Source organism: Larus michahellis, chromosome 2, assembly GCF_964199755.1.
Source record: "Larus michahellis chromosome 2, bLarMic1.1, whole genome shotgun sequence".
NCBI lineage: Eukaryota > Metazoa > Chordata > Aves > Charadriiformes > Laridae > Larus > Larus michahellis.
Window position 1 is genome coordinate 131,840,630 of NC_133897.1, and position 17,862 is coordinate 131,858,491.

At 40.5% G+C, this 17,862-nt stretch overlaps 1 protein-coding gene across 6 annotated transcripts in view; it reads left to right on the forward strand.

Moving 5' to 3' along the window:
- Positions 1 to 17,862, forward strand: part of SGK3 (serum/glucocorticoid regulated kinase family member 3) — a 62,745-nt gene that overhangs the window by 22,043 nt on the left and 22,840 nt on the right. The window contains exons 1-4 of one of the 6 annotated variants that reach the window (XM_074577177.1): positions 2,310 to 2,455; positions 10,036 to 10,241; positions 15,155 to 15,238; positions 17,169 to 17,241. In XM_074577177.1, coding sequence (XP_074433278.1) covers positions 10,164 to 10,241; positions 15,155 to 15,238; positions 17,169 to 17,241 — 235 coding nt within the window. In that variant the 5' untranslated portion in view covers positions 2,310 to 2,455; positions 10,036 to 10,163. The other 5 variants (XM_074577174.1, XM_074577176.1, XM_074577178.1 and 2 more) reach the window with 5 other exon arrangements.

Consider the following 17,862-nt stretch of genomic DNA (forward strand, 5'->3'; position numbering starts at 1 on the left):
CCACCCAGTCACTGGTATTCTTCAGCAAAGGCTTGAAATAGTTGGGATGACAGCACAGTACATGGATTTGTAACATTCTTTAGAAGCAAAGTGCTGCAAAGCAGTGGAAGCGAGGTTCTTTGTGTGTATAACTTGCCCAGGAAACATAAACGGGGAATGCGAGGGAGTTCCCGGGGACAGAAATGCCAGAGCGAATGCTGACCTTTCACTTCACTGAAAAGGCAAGTTGAGTTCCATGTGTTTCTGTGTGTGCTGTGCAGTTAACTGCCAGGTACCCATGTTGCCATTAGAATATTAGCTTTTAAAAGCTCATCAAGCAAATCTGTAAATGAAAGTTTATTTAAATTTTAGGACCTTAACAGTGTTTTGCATGGCATGATGCACTAGACAGATGAACATGCTGTGGAATTCATTCAGGCAAATTACAGTTTAAGGGTATGTACCACTTTGCTGCTCCCTACTTACTAGAGACTGAGCACAGCCCCAGAATAGTGAAAGGAACTGCATAAAATTAACCCGTTGACAGCCCAGTCTTCAGGGAGGTTTCAGCTGTGAGGAGGGACAAACAGCCGCCCTTTATTCAAAGCTTTAGGGCTTAGACTGTGTGGCCAGGTAGATGGAGTTAATTTATCTCTAGGCCAGGGTTTTCTTCTCAGCTTTCCTGGGCTGAGGCCCCTCTACTTAACTGTAAATCAGTCTGTGGCTCCATTCAACTGATCTGCTGACAAGTCGATGATTAACTGAAAACTATCAACCAGCCAGAAGATGAACACTGCTGAACAGCTGTGAAGTAAAATAACTCATGAATACAAATTACCTGATTAAATTTTTTGCCAACAGGTTATTCTAACTGACTGAAGTTCAAAAGTGTTTTGCTCTGGGGTTCACAACGAGAAGCGCTAACAAAGTTTCTTTAAAACCTCTCTATGAATGTAAGGCAAATACCTTGACCAACCTGAACAAGCAAAGGGCAGCTGTTGCTACGATCCAATCTCTGGATCTTGCAGTGCCTACCCAAAATCTTGAAATTCCAAAACCAGGAAAGAGCAGGTTAGGATGGGAGAATTCCTCATTTCTTCCTGTGCGGACTCTACTGGAATGGAAGCTTGTGATCTGGTTGACTTGTAGCTTGTGCATACACGGTTAATGACACCATTTAATCCAAACACTGACATATTTTAAATTATGCCAGGCTGCCTCTCTGGTTTGTTTTTGGAGAGTGCTTGGATGATTGTCAGTGTCTGACACATGAGTGTAGTATTAAGCAGAAATACTTCTGCAGCAGGAGGGTTCAGAAACAGGATCTCCCAAACTGCTGTTTGCCAGATACTTGCCAATACCTGTGACTGTTGAAACGAGCATCGTCATGTCTCATCAGGCCCAAACACAAGTCATGTGAAGACGCGCTTGTAGAACACGGGGCTTCTCTGTAATCAATAGAACAATTTCCTGATAAAATCCTGTGGGGTTTTGGGGGGCTCCTAGGTATTACGTCAGTTAAGATGGTGGAATGGGCTACGGTGTTCTCTCACTCGATCATTCTTTACACAGCAGTTGAAATCCTGAGAATCATTTCAGGTATTTATATGGAGGAAGCTAAAATGGCACAAGCTTTTACCTCATCCTGAGTGTTATCGCTTGCATTTGATATTCTTTGCCTCTTAAGCCTTGTCTGAATGATGAACATACGCATTTAGAGACCATCACAGATCCTCAATAAATCATACCAGATCCTCAATAAACGCGAGGTTTTAACTTCACGGATGCGGGGGTCTGTTCTTTTAAACTGAAACCACACTAACTCCTCTCTGTCCTGCGCTTTTAGAGCTAGTTAACAAAATAAAGAGGAAGTGATAAGAGGGTTTTTTGAAAGAGGGCTTTTTTTTTTTCCTGGAATTTGTATTTTTATAACTGTTTTGTGGCCTCAATCTGCTCGGGAAAAAACTACCAAGTCACGCTTCCAAGAGGTCTAGTTGAATTTTAACTGGGGTATTGAAACTTTGCCACGGCAAAGCTGCCACTTTGGTAAAAATAATCTAAAAAAAAAAACCCCGACGCTCCCTATTTTCCAGACTTTCTGTGGGGAGACATCCAGCAGAAGCGTCCCCCCGGGGGCTGCGGGGAGGAGAGGGGAAAGTGGGAAGTTGTAATTAAAAAAAAAGTTAATTTATTTTGAATTTTTTTTTTTTTTTAATTAAAGCCGGGGAGGCGGGGAACACCTCGCCTCCCGCCCTCGGCCTACAGCTCAGGGCCGGCCGTCGGAGGGCCGGGCTGGGCCGCGGCCTGGCGCCGCGGGGGCGGCCGCGGGTGGGCCCCGGGGGGCGTTGTCGGGGGGGTGCCGGCCACACGCCACCCGTGGGGTCGGCCCCGCGCTCATTTTTCCCTCGGAGGGAGTTAATTGGGGGTTAATGGTCCTCCCCCTCCTCCCTTCAGGAGCGACGGTCGCACGTGCGGGGTGCGTGGGAGGGAGGAGGGAGGGAAGGAGCCGGGGGGAGGCGGCGGCGGCCGTTGCCGCTCGGCGCCGCGGTGAGGCGAGGCGCGGCGCCGGGGCCTGCCGGGCGCTCTTCCCGCGGCGGCGCTGGCCTCCTCTCCCAGGTGGGAGCCGCCTCTTCGGCTTTCCTTTCGCCGTCGGGGCCGCGGTCGCCGTAGGCTGCAGGGTTACGGGGCGGGGAGGAGATGGCCGCGCTGGGGAGCGGCGGCGGGGTCGGCGCGGTCGGACCGGGAATGTGAGAAACTTGTAACTTCCTAGAAATGAAGGGAGCGGAGAAGTATTGGCGGGGGGTGAAGGTGAGCAGCTCGGGGTCGCTTCCCAGCTAGGTGGAGGGGAACGGGGCCGGCGGTGCGGGTCCCTGGGACTCGCTGCGCTCCTTCAGCCCGTCGCCGGAGCGGGGACGGGTCCCAGGGCCCGACCGGCGCCCTGTTGCCTCCTCCTCCTCCTCCTCGTCCTCCTCTTTCTCCGGGTGGTTTGGAGCCAGTACGGAGCCGGTGTTTTGGAAAAGCTCCGCCAACCTGAGGGGGGAATACCACTGAGGTGCTGTCTTGAAGAATTACACCTTGGTAGGCAACGCTGTCTAGTATTCAGGTACCCTCGAGGAATTTAATTTTGTGGAGGTTAATTAAAAGGCAGTTGTAAAGCAGTAAGGCTAGAGCTGTTCTGACAGCTCGTCTTCTTTTCTTTTTTAGTATTTACGTGAGTTTTCCTCCTCTAGCAGCTCTGTAAGGTGTAACTGTTCTTTAAATATGCTGAAATTTTGCGGTATGGAATGTTCATTTCTTATTCTCCTTTAAACTCAAGGTACGTTTTTGTGCTGCTACTGCATTTTGTTTCAGCGCAGTAATGTCACTTGAACGCCGTTATGGTTCTTCCAGTTACTTGGCACTGAAGATGTGTGTGAATATCACTTGCTGCAGTATTCTTGTAGCTAAGCTTTTTTTATAACTCCTTTCAAACATATAGTAAGTGTGTTTAGGGACTTGTGCAGAATGAATCTGTATTTTGAAAGGCTGCTGTTACTCCATTTTGGGTTCTTTTAGTGTTACAATGTTAGTGTTGTTTCAATCTGAGTGTCTAAATATAGTTCTGATTTTTTAAATTTTTTTAGTCTTCATCTGTCCATCAGTCTCTTCAATTACTGTAATAAGAACTAATTATAAAAAGAAAGGTGTGTATGGAGGGGTGCTTTCCTAAAGGCTGTAAGATACTTTAAATTTCAGGAAAAAAACGTTACTAGCTTTTGGAAAGCATTGTGGAAAGTTCACTGTTAATGTTGTCAAGGTAGTCTCCATGTATGGTATTTCTAATAACTTAAAGCTAGAAAACTGACCTGTTTCTTAAAAGATATTTTGAGATACTCATTTCGGTCAGAAATACAGCATGCTTAATCTGCACGTGTCAGTGAGAAGTACTAGTTGGTTTAACAACCTTGACAATTTTAAAGCTGAAGTAGTAGTCACTAATGGTTATGTGATGATGATGAATTGTGTTAGAATTGCTTTCCAACCTTAATTCCCACCTTTGATTGTAAATTACAGCCTCACCACATCTGACGTTATTGCACCAAATTCTGTTATATATACATAAACAACTGTTCTCTGAATCCTTATGGAATAGAAACACCTTCTTATTCTCTGTGCAGCACTAAAATATGTGAGAGGTCAATGTAGGCTCTTACCTGCAGGAGTATGTAAGCTGTCATTGAAGAATGGTCATAAAATACTAGCTGTAGTTGCACTGATGTAATGTGAGGAATCAAGTGGTAGTGAGCTGGGCACGCAATTTTCATATTGCTAAAGCCTCTTTCTCTTACTTGCCTTTTATATTCCAATATTTAAGCAGATGCCTTTTCATTATCTGACAGCTTTATGGTTCTAGGCAGCCTTGAATTTTGTAGAGCACAAAGTTCAAAAGTGTGTTTTCTAGATTGTGAACTGTAGCTTGGATTTATGTATTTCATTATTTTAAAATCCAGATATATTCAGTTTTATGGATTCTACCCTTTGGCCAGTTATAGTACATAAAATCCAGTAACTTTCTCCAAGTTCGATGCATTAGCAATGACATAAAATCTTAAATAGATCAGAATTCTCCTGTGTTTATGTAGTGAAACAGTGGGAGAACAGTGACTTCTGTTGAAGGTCACGTAAAAAAAGTGGGCAGTATATCTGGAATTGGAATTTAGGATTCTCTTGCTTAATCTTCATCAAGAGGGGCAAAATGAGTCTGGGATTATTTGCTTTGTGTTTACTGAAGCCTGACTGCCCTCTTATGTAGAACTGACTATGTTGCAAGTGGCTGGTATCAGCTGTCTGTAAGACTTCTTGAAAGTAGCTCACAGTGCTCTTGCTGCAACTTTTGATCTAAGCTATCCTTAGGCATCTACATTTAACTTTAATTGGACCTGGTGCGTGGGAAGGATGAGGAAGCAGGCCAAGAAATGTGCAGGTAGCAAGTGTAATGGAAAGTTGATTTCAATTTTTTTTTATGGTGCTGTGCTGTTTGTGTAAGTCATACAGTCTGAGGCACATTGTGACCTTTCCAGATACTATGGACACAGGCTAAAGATGAAATCATTATGAACCTGTGTTCAGGACTAAAAGACAGTCAGTCTAATTGGCAGTATTTGTTCTTTAGATACATTTTATTACTCAGGATTTGCTTACCACAGCAAAGGACCTGTGTTATGTCATGTAATAAACATGAATGCAAACAGATCGAGTCCAATCCATGAATCTTGTTATATGCCAGTTAGGGTAATTTTGGGAGGTGGGGCAGAAGGGATGTTCTTGGATGCAGCAGAATCATCGGAAGTGAATGTTTGCCTGACTTCTCCAAAGTAATTTTGATAGAGACAAAAAAAGGAGAGGAGTTACTTATTTCTTTGCCTTGGTTGAGTTTTCACTTTACATGCTGTCCTTTTCTATGAGTAGAAAGAATCAGTTGAATTGGACTTTGCCCACGTTGCTGCGGAGTAGTGGTTTGCTTTCCATAGTGGTGATACTAAAGATTTTTAAAAATGCAAGGTAGTGTGTGGGTATGTAAACAGGGAACAGGCTTTTTCTTTTATACCAATGGCTGAATTCTCAATTCCCCTCTCAAATTGTTGTTAGAAGGGAGTGTGGAGGTTAGCCAAGGACTGGCCAGAGTATTTTGGTTAGTGCTTTCCTTTTTCTTCAGCTGTAGTATTTCTAGCAGCCTATACTGGTGTTTAGTATTCTCGTGTTAAAAATCATATGTATGTAGTATTTAAAAGGATGGCCTTTATGAAACCTGTTTTCTTCAGACCCTAGTTATTCAGCAGCTTCTGGCCATCCATCTCTCTGTTTACAGATTAGAAATCTGTGTTTTGCTTTTGACTCTTTCTGAAGCATGTGACTTCTCCTACAGTCCCTGGTTCTCCTCATCCTCTGTTTCTGTTGCATTGGATTGTGAATATCTTGTCTCCGATTTCCTGTGTGTCAGCTGCTTGTCTGGTAGCAAGAGAGTGGGACACTATTTCATCATACAGCGGTTGAGAAAAGTTGACTTTCTGGGCTTTCTCAAAGATTGTGTAATGTCCAGTGGTATGTTGAGTCATTATCAGGGTATTTGTGGAGAAGACTGAGGAAGTGATGAGAGGTATGCCAAAGATGATACTTTCTCTAAAGTAAGAGGAAATAGAGTAATGTTTATAGCGAGTAATAGGACTGTCTCCTGTATCTTGCTTTGTGTTTTGGCATATGCAGGTTCCTTCTGTAATGGGAATGATACTCAGGTGGGATTTTCATCAGCTGCTGTGACTAAGTCCTAAAGTAAGTATTTCTAGGCAGATGATTAGTGTGTAGGGAAATGTCTGTTCTATTCCAATGGGTGAGTATGGATGCTGGTGGTTCTTCGAAGTGTGTTTGCAGGGACACTATCGTTCAGATTTTTTGACTGTTCTTGTCTCTGCTTCCCTTGTGTTACTCAAAGAGTTGGAGTGAGTATGATAGCTGATTTGCACTGGCCTTAGAGGCATTTAAGGCAATGTGGCTACAGCTGAGGAGGCACTAGGTGAGTACGTGGCTTCCTAATCTAGTTTTGAACGTTCTTGGCAGAGATTGACTTCTAAGCACCCAGAATGAGAGTCTCTGGTTATACAGTGGTATCATCTTTGGGCCATCATTTAAAAAAGAAAAGACAATGTTTCACTACAGAATAAAATAACCTGATTAAACTTCTGCAACCTTTTCTAATACAGTTTGAGCTTATGTTATGTAGAAAGGAGTAAAAGGAGGTTGCCATGTATCACTAACCTACGTAATGTTTGCCTGTGGTTATTATGAGGTTGCACAAAATACTTTATTGTAAGGCATTCAGAAAATTCTTCATTTGCGGGTATAGTAGATCTGTGTATGTTCTCAGTGTCAGGGTTCTGTTATTGCCATGCTCTTATTTCACCAGAGGCAAGGGTCAGCCTGAAATTTGACATTGTCGTGGCTTCCTGCAGGAAACAGTGAAAATACTGCTTGCTTTCTGACAGCCACCATGGAGAGAATGAAAACAGCGTAGCTGTTGATAGGCTTGAAACTTTGCCAGGAGGATGCATGGCTTCTGTTCTCCTCTGAAGCGTTTATCTCTGCCTTCCCCCACTTCCAGGCCTAGATACTGTTGCAACTTAAAAGTTTCAGCTGTTTCTCGACAGCACTGGTCTCAGTGTTAACCTGTAATACATTATTTACGTGCACTTTCACTAGTGCCCAAGTGTGATTCAAGCGGTATTTATTTTGCTGCCTGGTTTTCTAAAGTTCCTTCTCCTTTGTGCCTGTTATCAAAGTTGAGGCCAGGGGATACTTCTTAGTTATCCGGAAAAGCTGTCACCAGAGGCAGAGACTTCTCAACTGTTAAATTCACTGTCAGTTAAATTCACTTCTATCTGGCAACCCCCAAGACACTGCAGTTTGCACTTCTGAAGCTGTGGATGAAAATACATCTCTACTGTTTGCTCTCCATTATTGCTTCATGTAGTTACCACAGCATTAGTGGTTTTACCTGCTACTAAAACTACAGCTGTGTTCCTAAACTACAGCATGGCAAATTTTAAGGCAAGTCTATCCATATTTCTATGGTCAGACCTACAGTTCAGATATAAGAAGCTCTCAAGAACTGATATGCATGTGGCAAATAGAAATTGAAAGAAAGCTCTGGTCCTCTGAAGCTTAGTGGCAAACTGAAAATGCATTTTTTCCAAGTTTGTCAGTTCAGCATAGTGTTGGTGACCCAGGCACAGCTCGGAGGAGATGCCTCAGGGAAAGAAAGTAATCGCAGCCAGTGATCTTCCAGACGACTTGAAGAAAGAAATATGAACGTTGCAGTTTCAGCTTCTCAGATGATTTATTCTTCTTTTCCCCAGTAAGATGAATAAACTCTTCCTGAATTAATCTGGGTGACACTTCCTCCTTTTGTTTTCTGTACATCTTTCAACTTCAGATCTGAAATAAAGCTCAGTCTTCCAAGTGATATTCTTTGGACTACAGTTCTTAATCCATACTGTTCCTGTGCTGGTATTTAAAACTATGACACCAAGAATAAAAAATGAAAGGTATGAGAGAAGTACAGCCTATATTGTAAGAATGAGTGCAGGCGTGTTAGGAACCTTTGTAATGAACGTCAGTTTACAGGAGGAGAGAGGCGGTGAGTGATATTAGTAAGGGAACACCTAATCCGTTTTAAAGCTTTACTTGTTTTTCTGTGATGAGCAGGAAGACAGATAAACACAGGGACTTGGGCTCAGTTCCTGGCACTGGACCTGAAGTGGCTAAAGATTGACATAAGTGCTTAGTAAAGTCTAAGTTTAGCGAAACACTTACTGAAAGTGGTGCTTATTGACTATTTTAGTGGACCTCTTAACGATGGAGAAGAGCACAGTTAACCTTTAGATGTTAATTTTGGTGTGTGGCAATGAGTGAAAAACAGTCTTGATCCCACGCTAGTATAAAATTGTGGAAAATGGGAACTGTGCTTGGATAAGCTGTGTTATAGTCAAATAAAGGCAGGGGGGGGAGCTTAGCTCTCCCCAACCTTTTAATTGCTTAATTGGTGAAGTAGGGAACAATCGAATTAAAGTAAATGCAGGTGTAACTAAAAATAATTTTCTGAATATCTTGCAGTATGGATGATCTATCACTTAGCTGTGATTACAGTGGTTTCAAACACTGCTTTTTGTTTAAAGTTATTAGACAGATCTGAAAATTACTTAATTTTAAATGGCTACGGGAGAAATAATAACATGAAGTTTGAACCAGAGAGATGATTTGGCTTTTGAGAACAAGAAAAATAGTCAACTGACGGACTGAGACTAGTTGGGTATCAAGAACAAATCTTTTCACTGGATTCCAGGGGCTTTGGCCTTCATGCCAACATAAATATGGGTGTCTCTCTAATAGCAGAATTGTGTTGGATTAGTTTGTACTTTTTGGAAATTTATGATATGAAATATACAGTTCACTTTTGTACTTCCCTGTTTTAAGAAAATAGGGATCTAAATGTTGAACCAGGTGCTCCTTTTTCCTCTGGCTGTTTTGAAGAGAACTGAGGTCTCCTCTTTCTAAAAAAAAAAAAAAAAAAAAAAAAAAAATTATCATGTTTGTAAGTTGGTTAGACATAATGTTCTAAAAGCTGAGCTGTATTCACTAAAATACTTCAGATGACTGTGCGGGGCTAAACAGAGGATTGTAGCTACGTAGCATAAATTTCAGCTGCTCTTAGGCACTGCCTAATTTCCTGTTGTTTGCATTTGGGTCCAGTACACAATTTGCTTGTGCTTAAGGCAGGTGTGGACAGTACTGTGCCTCAGTGAGTTGCTAGTTAATGTTGAGCTCTCTGCCTTTTTGATGGCTTTATCATCTCATCTTGTGCCCAAGTTTTGCAAGGAAGCTGACTGTTCTGCTGAAGGGAATGGATGACCTTACTGTTCTGCTGAACGCAAATTGTGTCAAGTATGGGGGGCAGAGAAGGTAAATATTCAGACACATGATGCTACCTGTGTCCCTCTCTAAAATTCATGTGAAGAATTGTTTTTTCTCATGTTGTCTTTCATCTCTGATGTGATAATTAAATACACTCAGCATGTTCTGACAAATCTGAAATGCCTTCTGGTACATGCTCATGCAGTTGAAAACCTTTGTTTTTGAAATAAACTGTTCTGAATGTACATATTAGTGGCTTTTCTCAGATGTCTGATACTGGGTTGTCATCTTTAATTACTTCTCCATGCTCTATCTTTGTTCCTTCAGAGTATTGTCTGTAGTGGGCCCAAATCTGTTTCTAGTATGTCTGCACGACTTAGTGATTTTTTTTGGGTGCACTTGTGTCCTTAGAGAACGTGACTGATCTCAGTGAAACAACAAAGGACCACAAGCACGAAACAGTTTGCAAAAGCATAATGATTATGGCTGTGTATGTGCATATAAAAGTTCATTTCCTGCCAAAAGTTTATAGTTAAAGTTCTTGTCACACAGGTTTTAGCACTGTGAGTTAAGTGTTCCCGTACTTAATTTTCCTTTTATGTTCACTTTAAGATTACATGATGGAATGCACATTTTCTCAAGAAAAGCTGCATATCTTGGATCAGTACCGCTGAAGATATCTTCTGATTGCAACACCCGAAGCAGGGTCCTGTAACAAATTTGTCAAAAGAACACATACAATGGATCTCAAAGAAAGCTGCCCAAGTGTTAGCATTCCCAGCTCTGATGAACACAGAGAGAAGAAAAAGAGATTTACTGTAAGTATGCAAGACTAAGCACTGCAGGCAAATGCGTAGGCTGTTAGTGCCTAGAAGTGCTACTTTCTTTTTTTTTTTTTCTTCTTTTTTTGCTGGTAAGCTTGGTATTATTTTCAACAGGTTTATGGAAATCTGCTCACTTGCTCCTGAGAGTACTGGCCATAGTCCAGTGTGAGAAGTTGTGAATGTTTTACAGTGTTTAACTGTGTTGCTTTCTGCAAAAAGAATTTGACTTTACAAATTTCTGGTATTTTTACCCCCCCAATAGCAGTGTTTTCTCATAGAAAATACATAAGTATCCAAATGCAGGGATGACATTTTGGTACTAAATCAGATTAAGATTTGGTATTCTGCATGACTTTTCATGAAAACATTTAATGTGTAAAGGAGTAAAGTGTGGGTTTGTTTGGTGATTTTTTTTGTTTTTGTTTTTTAGATGGCCAGTTTTTTCATAGATATTCTTTTTGTGTGTAAAAAAAAAAAAAAAAAATCAAATTTTTGAAAGACCTTTTTTTCTGTCTTCCTTCCTGTTTTCTGATTCTAATGCCTACGGGTTTCTTCCTATGCTGTTCCTATTTCCACTCCTTGTCATTCCCCTCCCTTTTCCTTTTTTGGCCTCCAAATTTGACTTGCTTTCTGAAAGTAAAGTCTTCCCATTCTGTGGGGAAAGTCTTTGCATTGCATACTGAAAAATAAAGTAGTGTGGCATGGATATTTGTTTTGCTTATACGTATGCTAGGATATAAAGGCAGCATCATAATACTTCCTTTAAAAGCTCAAACTGCTTCATTGCTCTTGTGCAACTTCCTCTAAGCTTTTTTTTTCTTTTGCCTTTTTTTTTTTTTGAGTGGATTAGTCACTCTTCAGATGCGGAATGAGAACACCCTTAGACAAAGTTGCTGTCTGAAGAACAAAATAAAACAAAGATTTACTTTGAGTTATTATATCTCTGCCTTTCCTCTTCACCTCCCTTCCTTGGAGAAGAATAATGCTGTTTGATTCTGCAAGTTTATCAAGATGTAATTTGGGGAAGCAGCGCCCTGGTAAAGGGAACAAGCAAAAGAGAACACTATTAATACTTTAAAGCGCTGCATGCATGTGACACTCAAATAAGCAGGAAAAACTTCATTAAAGTCTAAACTTGATCAAGACAGGTTTGTTTTATTGCCTCAGTGCTGTCAGTTCTGCTGTTAAAATGTGCTGGTGTGGTACATTTGTGGTACATACTAGTGTTGTGATTTCCACGTCATTTTACTTAAAAATCTGTGTGACAACCTTAGCGACTTAAAGGCACTTTGTTTGGACATGCCCTTTAGGAAGCTGTACAAGCAAGAGCAGGAAACTTCAGAAATAGAGGACCGAGGAGGGGAAAAGGGAATCTGACACAGCTTGCACTGTGTGGAGATACACTTTGTCTTGGCGGCTTCTGCTTTCTGCATCAGGGAATAATTAGCAGCTTGACAAGAACTGCTTTTCACCACCAAGCTTTTGAGTATTATCAGATATATTTTAGGATTTGGTAACAGCAGTGAGGATCATACTAAATATCGCGGTAGGAACTGTGAATTCCAGCATGTGTCTGTCAGTGCTTTTACTGTGTCTCCTCTTTTGTAGCTGTGTTGTAATGACTGGAACCCGTCAGTACTTCTTTCGGTGGGCAGTGACAGAAGGGTGCAGGGGGAAATATTTTTTAACAAATTTATGGTAGGTTTAGCTATCTGTTTCTGATGGCAATGTTAGGGCCATTTCCATAAAGAGCAGTTAGAACCTTGGTGTGAAAGGAAAGGTTAAAGTGGTAAAGGCTGGGAAAGACTTCAGGTCACTGTTTTGTATAATCTTGACCTTACTGTCACTTACAGTATGTATCACTACTGCTTCTGAGACTATTCTAGAACGTTACTGGTCTGAATAGAAACTATGAAATCCAGCTCAAACCTGACAGTGGCTCACTTAATGCTGGCATGGAAACAAGACAAGTATGTGCAACTTAGCTTTTACTAGTTCTTTTTCCCGTCACGCTTGCCCTGATGAAGCATTTTTAAAAACAATCATTTCTATGTGCAGTCCTTATTCTGATGAATAAGTGAAGCTTTTCAGTTTTGTCTTTGGAAATGAACTTTTCATTCCTCTTGAGCATTTTCCTAATCTTTTATTGAATATTTGATTTGTTTTTGTTAAATACTGCATGCTTTTTATATATTTGCTACTAGTATTTTTTTCTTGACAAATAATTTTGTATTTGAATTTTTTGAGCATTCTGTCAGGGAAGCTTTTTTGCTTCCACTTAATTCATGGTAACCAGCTTCTATGTATATCCACTCTAGTTCATTGTCCTACCTTTTTCTGAAGATTCAGCATTCACCTCATAAAAAGAGCAAAATACTTGCTTGTTTTGGGCCATATCTAGGCTATATTAATTACTATTCTGTCCTTGCTGCATAGTGGGCCATTCTTTTGTGTATTCTGCTGAAGAGCTTTGTTTTGGATTTCTCGCTTTTATCCCTATGCTGTTTGATGTCTGAGGCTTAATGTTTTCTTATGACCTGTTCTTGTCTCCCTTCATACCCTCATCCTATACAGAAATCTTTCTTATTAAGAAATCTCTTTCAAGGTTGCTGTTTGTCTGATTAAATCTGGAAACTTTGTCTCAGACATGTGATGTATAATACGGATCCCCAGCCTTGTGGAAATTATGGAGTTGTTTTTTTTTTTTTTTATTTTGTTGACACATATTAAATAGTTTCCTTACTTCCTCAATGCTTGGTCTCTTGAAACCGGAAAACAGCCTACCTTTTTACTTATCTTTGTTTAATAAAAATTGAAAATTTAATCCAGGAGCATTAGAAGCTTTTTAATTTCAGTGACTTTTTTGTGACGAAATCTATCACATCCAGAAATAGCTGGACCCTACCCTGTCTGTATCTGGGAAGACAGTTTATGGTGATGATTGTAACAGTGATGTTTTCAGGAACTCAGTTTCTTTTTCCTTTCTCAAAGCTTCACGTCATTTATCCGCGTATTACAAGGTGTGGATGCATCTTTTAGGAGATTTCTAAGACTGGTTTAGGAGTAATTAGATTAGGTTATTATCTAACTAAGGCTGTTACCTAAGTAAAGCTAGATTTCTCCCTCCTGCCTTTCTAGAAACAGGCGCTGCACATCTTTTCAAATCACTCCATTAAGTGTAGCTGAGAGTAGTAACACAGCCCAAAGACATGTTATGTTTTGGGGTCTTACCAAATTGTTTGTAGCTATCATATGTGTTCTTACCATTCAGTGCTTTCATAACTGTTGAACTTGCAGTTTCTCCTTTGTTGGTTACTCAAGAGCTTTGGTGGTGGTGTGAACTGGCTGACTTCCTTTTGATGTGCTCTCATGTAAAAAGTTGTTGTCTGTGTCGTTCTACAGCTAGCTACTTCGAGAACAAAACTCTCTTAATTTTGAGGCTGCCAAGGAGGTGAATATCATCTTGTATCCTAAGTTATGCTTGCCTGTGAACTTTGCAGTCTATGCATTTTGCCTGCTAATTTCAGAAGTTGTCCATGGCCTGCTTCTTAAGCTTGTTGGCATTGATCTGCCATGCACTCATGGGGAGTGAAGATGTTGTGTGTTTGTACATTAATTGCAGGACTTGATTGCTGTATAAGATACCTAGTTCAGGAGGACAGTACTTAAGTCTCTGCAGCTGAAGCTTTTGCTGTTTAAGTCTAGGGAGGCTCTAAAAGGCGTGTGGCTAGGTTTTATGCTAATGCTTGTTTAGCAGTATAAAGGAAAGTTAGCTTTTTAAGAAGAGTCTCAGCAGCATCCATCCTACTGGATGCTTCTATCTAGCCTCCTCTGTTCCCCAGGGAAGACTGAGAGCAGCTTATTTGAGCAGTTAACATAGCATGAATGCAAATCTTAGGCTAAGGAACTGATGGCGGCAGTTGCCATTTCTGCAGAGGAAGTTAAAAAGAGAGGTAAGTTTCTGTTGTAGGATAGAAGGGAGACTGGGGCATTGGTCCAGTTTTCTGCATCAGGAATTAGCAGCCTTCTGTGCTCATTTCCTTGCTGTGCCCATCCTCTCCCCTGAAGGAATAGCCGGGCTCCTTCCAGAAGTAACTGAAGGTGGAGAAGAGAGGTGAACTAGTTGCACAAGAGACAGGAGAAGCCTGCTGGACGCTTGGCTGTCAATCAGATTTATGAAGCCAGGTATTGGCATTCTGTCTAGTTACTCGAGTCCTCTGCTGCGACGGGATTTGAATGGCCAGAACCGTGCAGCAGGTTCAGGCTACACCTCCCTTGATCCCAGTGCTGTGTATTATGTAGCCTGTGCTGTATTTCAGCCACTGCCACATTTTTCCCCCCCAAACAATTGTGTCTAAATCCCCAACCATCTGCCAGGATTCTGACTATAACTGGTATTCGAGATGTCACTAGGAACAGTTCTCTTTATAACTGCCATTTATATATGCTGTTAAATGCTTTCTCGTTAAGTTTTGGCGAAGGCAATCTTCGGTGTTTAAATGCTTTACTTCCTTAATATTAGTCTATATTATGGATTATCAAGTTGTTAACAAATTTAGTGGCAAATTTTTATAGGCTACTATCTGATGGCCAGGTATTCTTGTTGGATATGAGCTAATTGATGAAACTCCATTAAATAAGATTTGGTGTTAGTTTTTGCTCACCTAGTGTTTTAAAAAAAAACAACAACAAAACACCACCAAACAATCTGTAAAATACCAGACTCTTCTAATTCTTTTAATCATTTGTGTGCATGTCTATGTGACTTAGCCGTAAGAAATACATAGCTCAACAAGTACATTTACACAATACATTTAACAACCTGCCCTTATTTCCACCACAGGATTAAATCTGGGACGCTTTATTAAACTATGCTGTTGGCAATAACTTTATCTTTGTTACTACAGGTTTACAAAGTGTTGGTCTCTGTTGGCAGAAATGAATGGTTTGTCTTCAGACGGTATGCAGAGTTTGATAAACTCTACAATACGGTAAGGAAAAGGGAAGCTATGAAGTCATGCCAGAATAGCACAGAGTAACACTTGTTTGCAGTGTTATGGTTTGAGTTAATTCCCTCTTGAGGAGTTTCAGTCAACATTCAATAACCATAGGAGCCTGTTTAAAGAAAATGACTTTAAACTTTGGTTTGTTTGAATTTCAAACTCAAAATCCACTTATTTGTTACTTTGTTAATTGTTTCTTGGGATTATAATGTAATGAGAGAAACTTCCAATTTACTGGTTGTCAAAACATATGAAATGTGTGTTTGTTCATGATGGTAAAAATCACTGCAAAACTTAAAACATCTGGATAGATAAATTTCTCTTAAAATAAGTGTTTTACATTGAAGTACTGAAAGCAATGAACAAATACTTGTTTCTTAATATAAAAGTTTCAGTCATGGCAATTCCAACCTGCAGTTTCATAGCCAAATTTTGTGGCAGTGGTCCAAATAAAATAGGCCTCTTCAGCAAATAAGTATGGATTTCTTGGGTTTGTTTCTAGAAGAGGATTTTGCCCCTTTTACATAGTGGGCAAGCAGGGCAAATACTTGCTCAGATGTGCAGTCTGTTACGTGTCCTATGTCTGTACTTTTCTCTGATTCTCCATGTTTAGACCCCACAATTTTTGACTTAGCAAAAGAAGAAAAAATTCCGCTGTGATCCCCATAAAAAAAAAAAAAAAGACCAGCTGCTTATCTGTGCTTCCATTTCCCTTCCATTGCCGCTATGGGAAGTAGTTGGGCTTTTCTCCCTTCTGCCTCACTACATGTGGATTTATATGTGGCAGCAGTATCCAAATGCAGACAGTGAGCTTGGAGCTGTCTTGCAAGGTCTGAGCTGAAGTCAACCTGGACACACCACGCTATGCTTTACCTGCATCTTGGGATAGACTTGCAAGTGATGTGGAAAAAATAAAAGTATCCCCTTCTCACTACCTGCAGAGTGAGTGTTGTGATCCTGTTCCCTTTGCCACATTCTCTTGCCGTACAGATTAGCATTGCTCTGCTGAAGTTTGTTCAGCTCTGGTCTTTCTAGTGCAAATAGAGGTGGAGGTCCTGGGGAAGCGTAACCAGGAGGGCATTTAGTCTGGTTTCTGTTCAGTGTAATTCATGTAGTATAGGACACTGAAAAGAACTCGTGCTGCTAACTGAAAGGGATACTGATGTTTCTAAGGAAAGAAGAATTGCCAGTATTAGAAAACTGTTCTCTTAAAGAGGATGAGAGTAACATTGCTCTTCTGGAGTGCTTGAAGAAGCTTGGATAATATCAGGGTTTTTTTTGATAAATTCAATGCTATCGTATACTATCTTCAGGTCAGTTTATCAAGTGTAGAATATAATCAAGTTATCAAATGCAGCATTGTAAAACAGGCTGTTCATCAATTTACAATTTTGACTTAGAGGTAGGCCACCTCTGGTTTCTAAAGCTTTAAGAATGTTGTCTGGGGCAAAACCCAGAGGCCTGTATCCCCAACCCATTTTAAATCTCAGGCATACAGCCCTACGCAAGCAAGCAAGCAAAAAACAAAACAAAAAAAAACCAGAGAAAATTGATGGAGGAAGGAAGTAAAGAGGAGAATAGAACCAACATTGAAAGTCTAGCCTATGTTTTTTTTAATCTGGGGCAAGTGGAAAATCATTTTGTCAATATTGCGGAAGATAGCTGCAACAGTCCGTAGCTTTCTAAAGTGAGAAGGCCTTTGAATTTAAAAGGTATGACTGGTACAAACAAGCTGAGTACAGATTGTTTTGAGTTTGCTCTTTTTCCCTGAAGTGTATGACTAGAGAAGATTGCAGAGAGGAACAGAATTACTAATAATCAGATGTTCAACCTGTTTGTCAGAAAATAAACAAAATGCAATTATTTCTAGGTACTTTGATGTCTAAGCACAATCCAATTGTATGTATTTTCTTTTCAGCTAAAGAAGCAATTTCCCACCATGAACCTGAAGATTCCAGCTAAAAGAATATTTGGAGATAATTTTGATCCTGGTAAGTTGTTATCTTGTTACTCATTTTGTCAGTTTCTTTATACGAAAATTGGTCTATTTCAGCCTACAAGAAGCTATCTTATGAGTTTTCCACCAGTCCTCAAAACAATGACTAAACCAAAGTTTAGTCATGCTTCAGTCAAGAACAGGAACTAGCGTAGGTAGCTGTTCTACCTTGTGATCGTGAGCAAAGTATTGCTTAGTGGCCCAGTGCTTCTGGGCTGAAGGCTATAGTTCCTCCCAACCCTTCCGTGTGCAGGATTGTGAGAGATTCTGAACTGTCAGGTGTAATCTCTCTTCTATAAAAGCAAAAGTCAAAACCCTGACTTCTCTAAATGTATATCTAGTAAATTTTAAACTTTCTTTGTGTGAATTTCCCCCCTCCCACCACCTCTGAAAAATGAAATAACTAAAGGATTTATCTTTGAAGGCTTTTGAACTCTCTGTATCTAAATGTGCTTCCTCGTACAGTTCAGATAAAAATGAACCTCTTCCTGTTGTTTTTCTACTTACAGAAGCCTGTTTGATGTGAACATGATGTGATCCAGTTAGCAGTGATAGGTCCCAATTAAGCTTGCTCTGTCCACATCAAAATACTAATGAAAAATCACTTTTAAAGTGC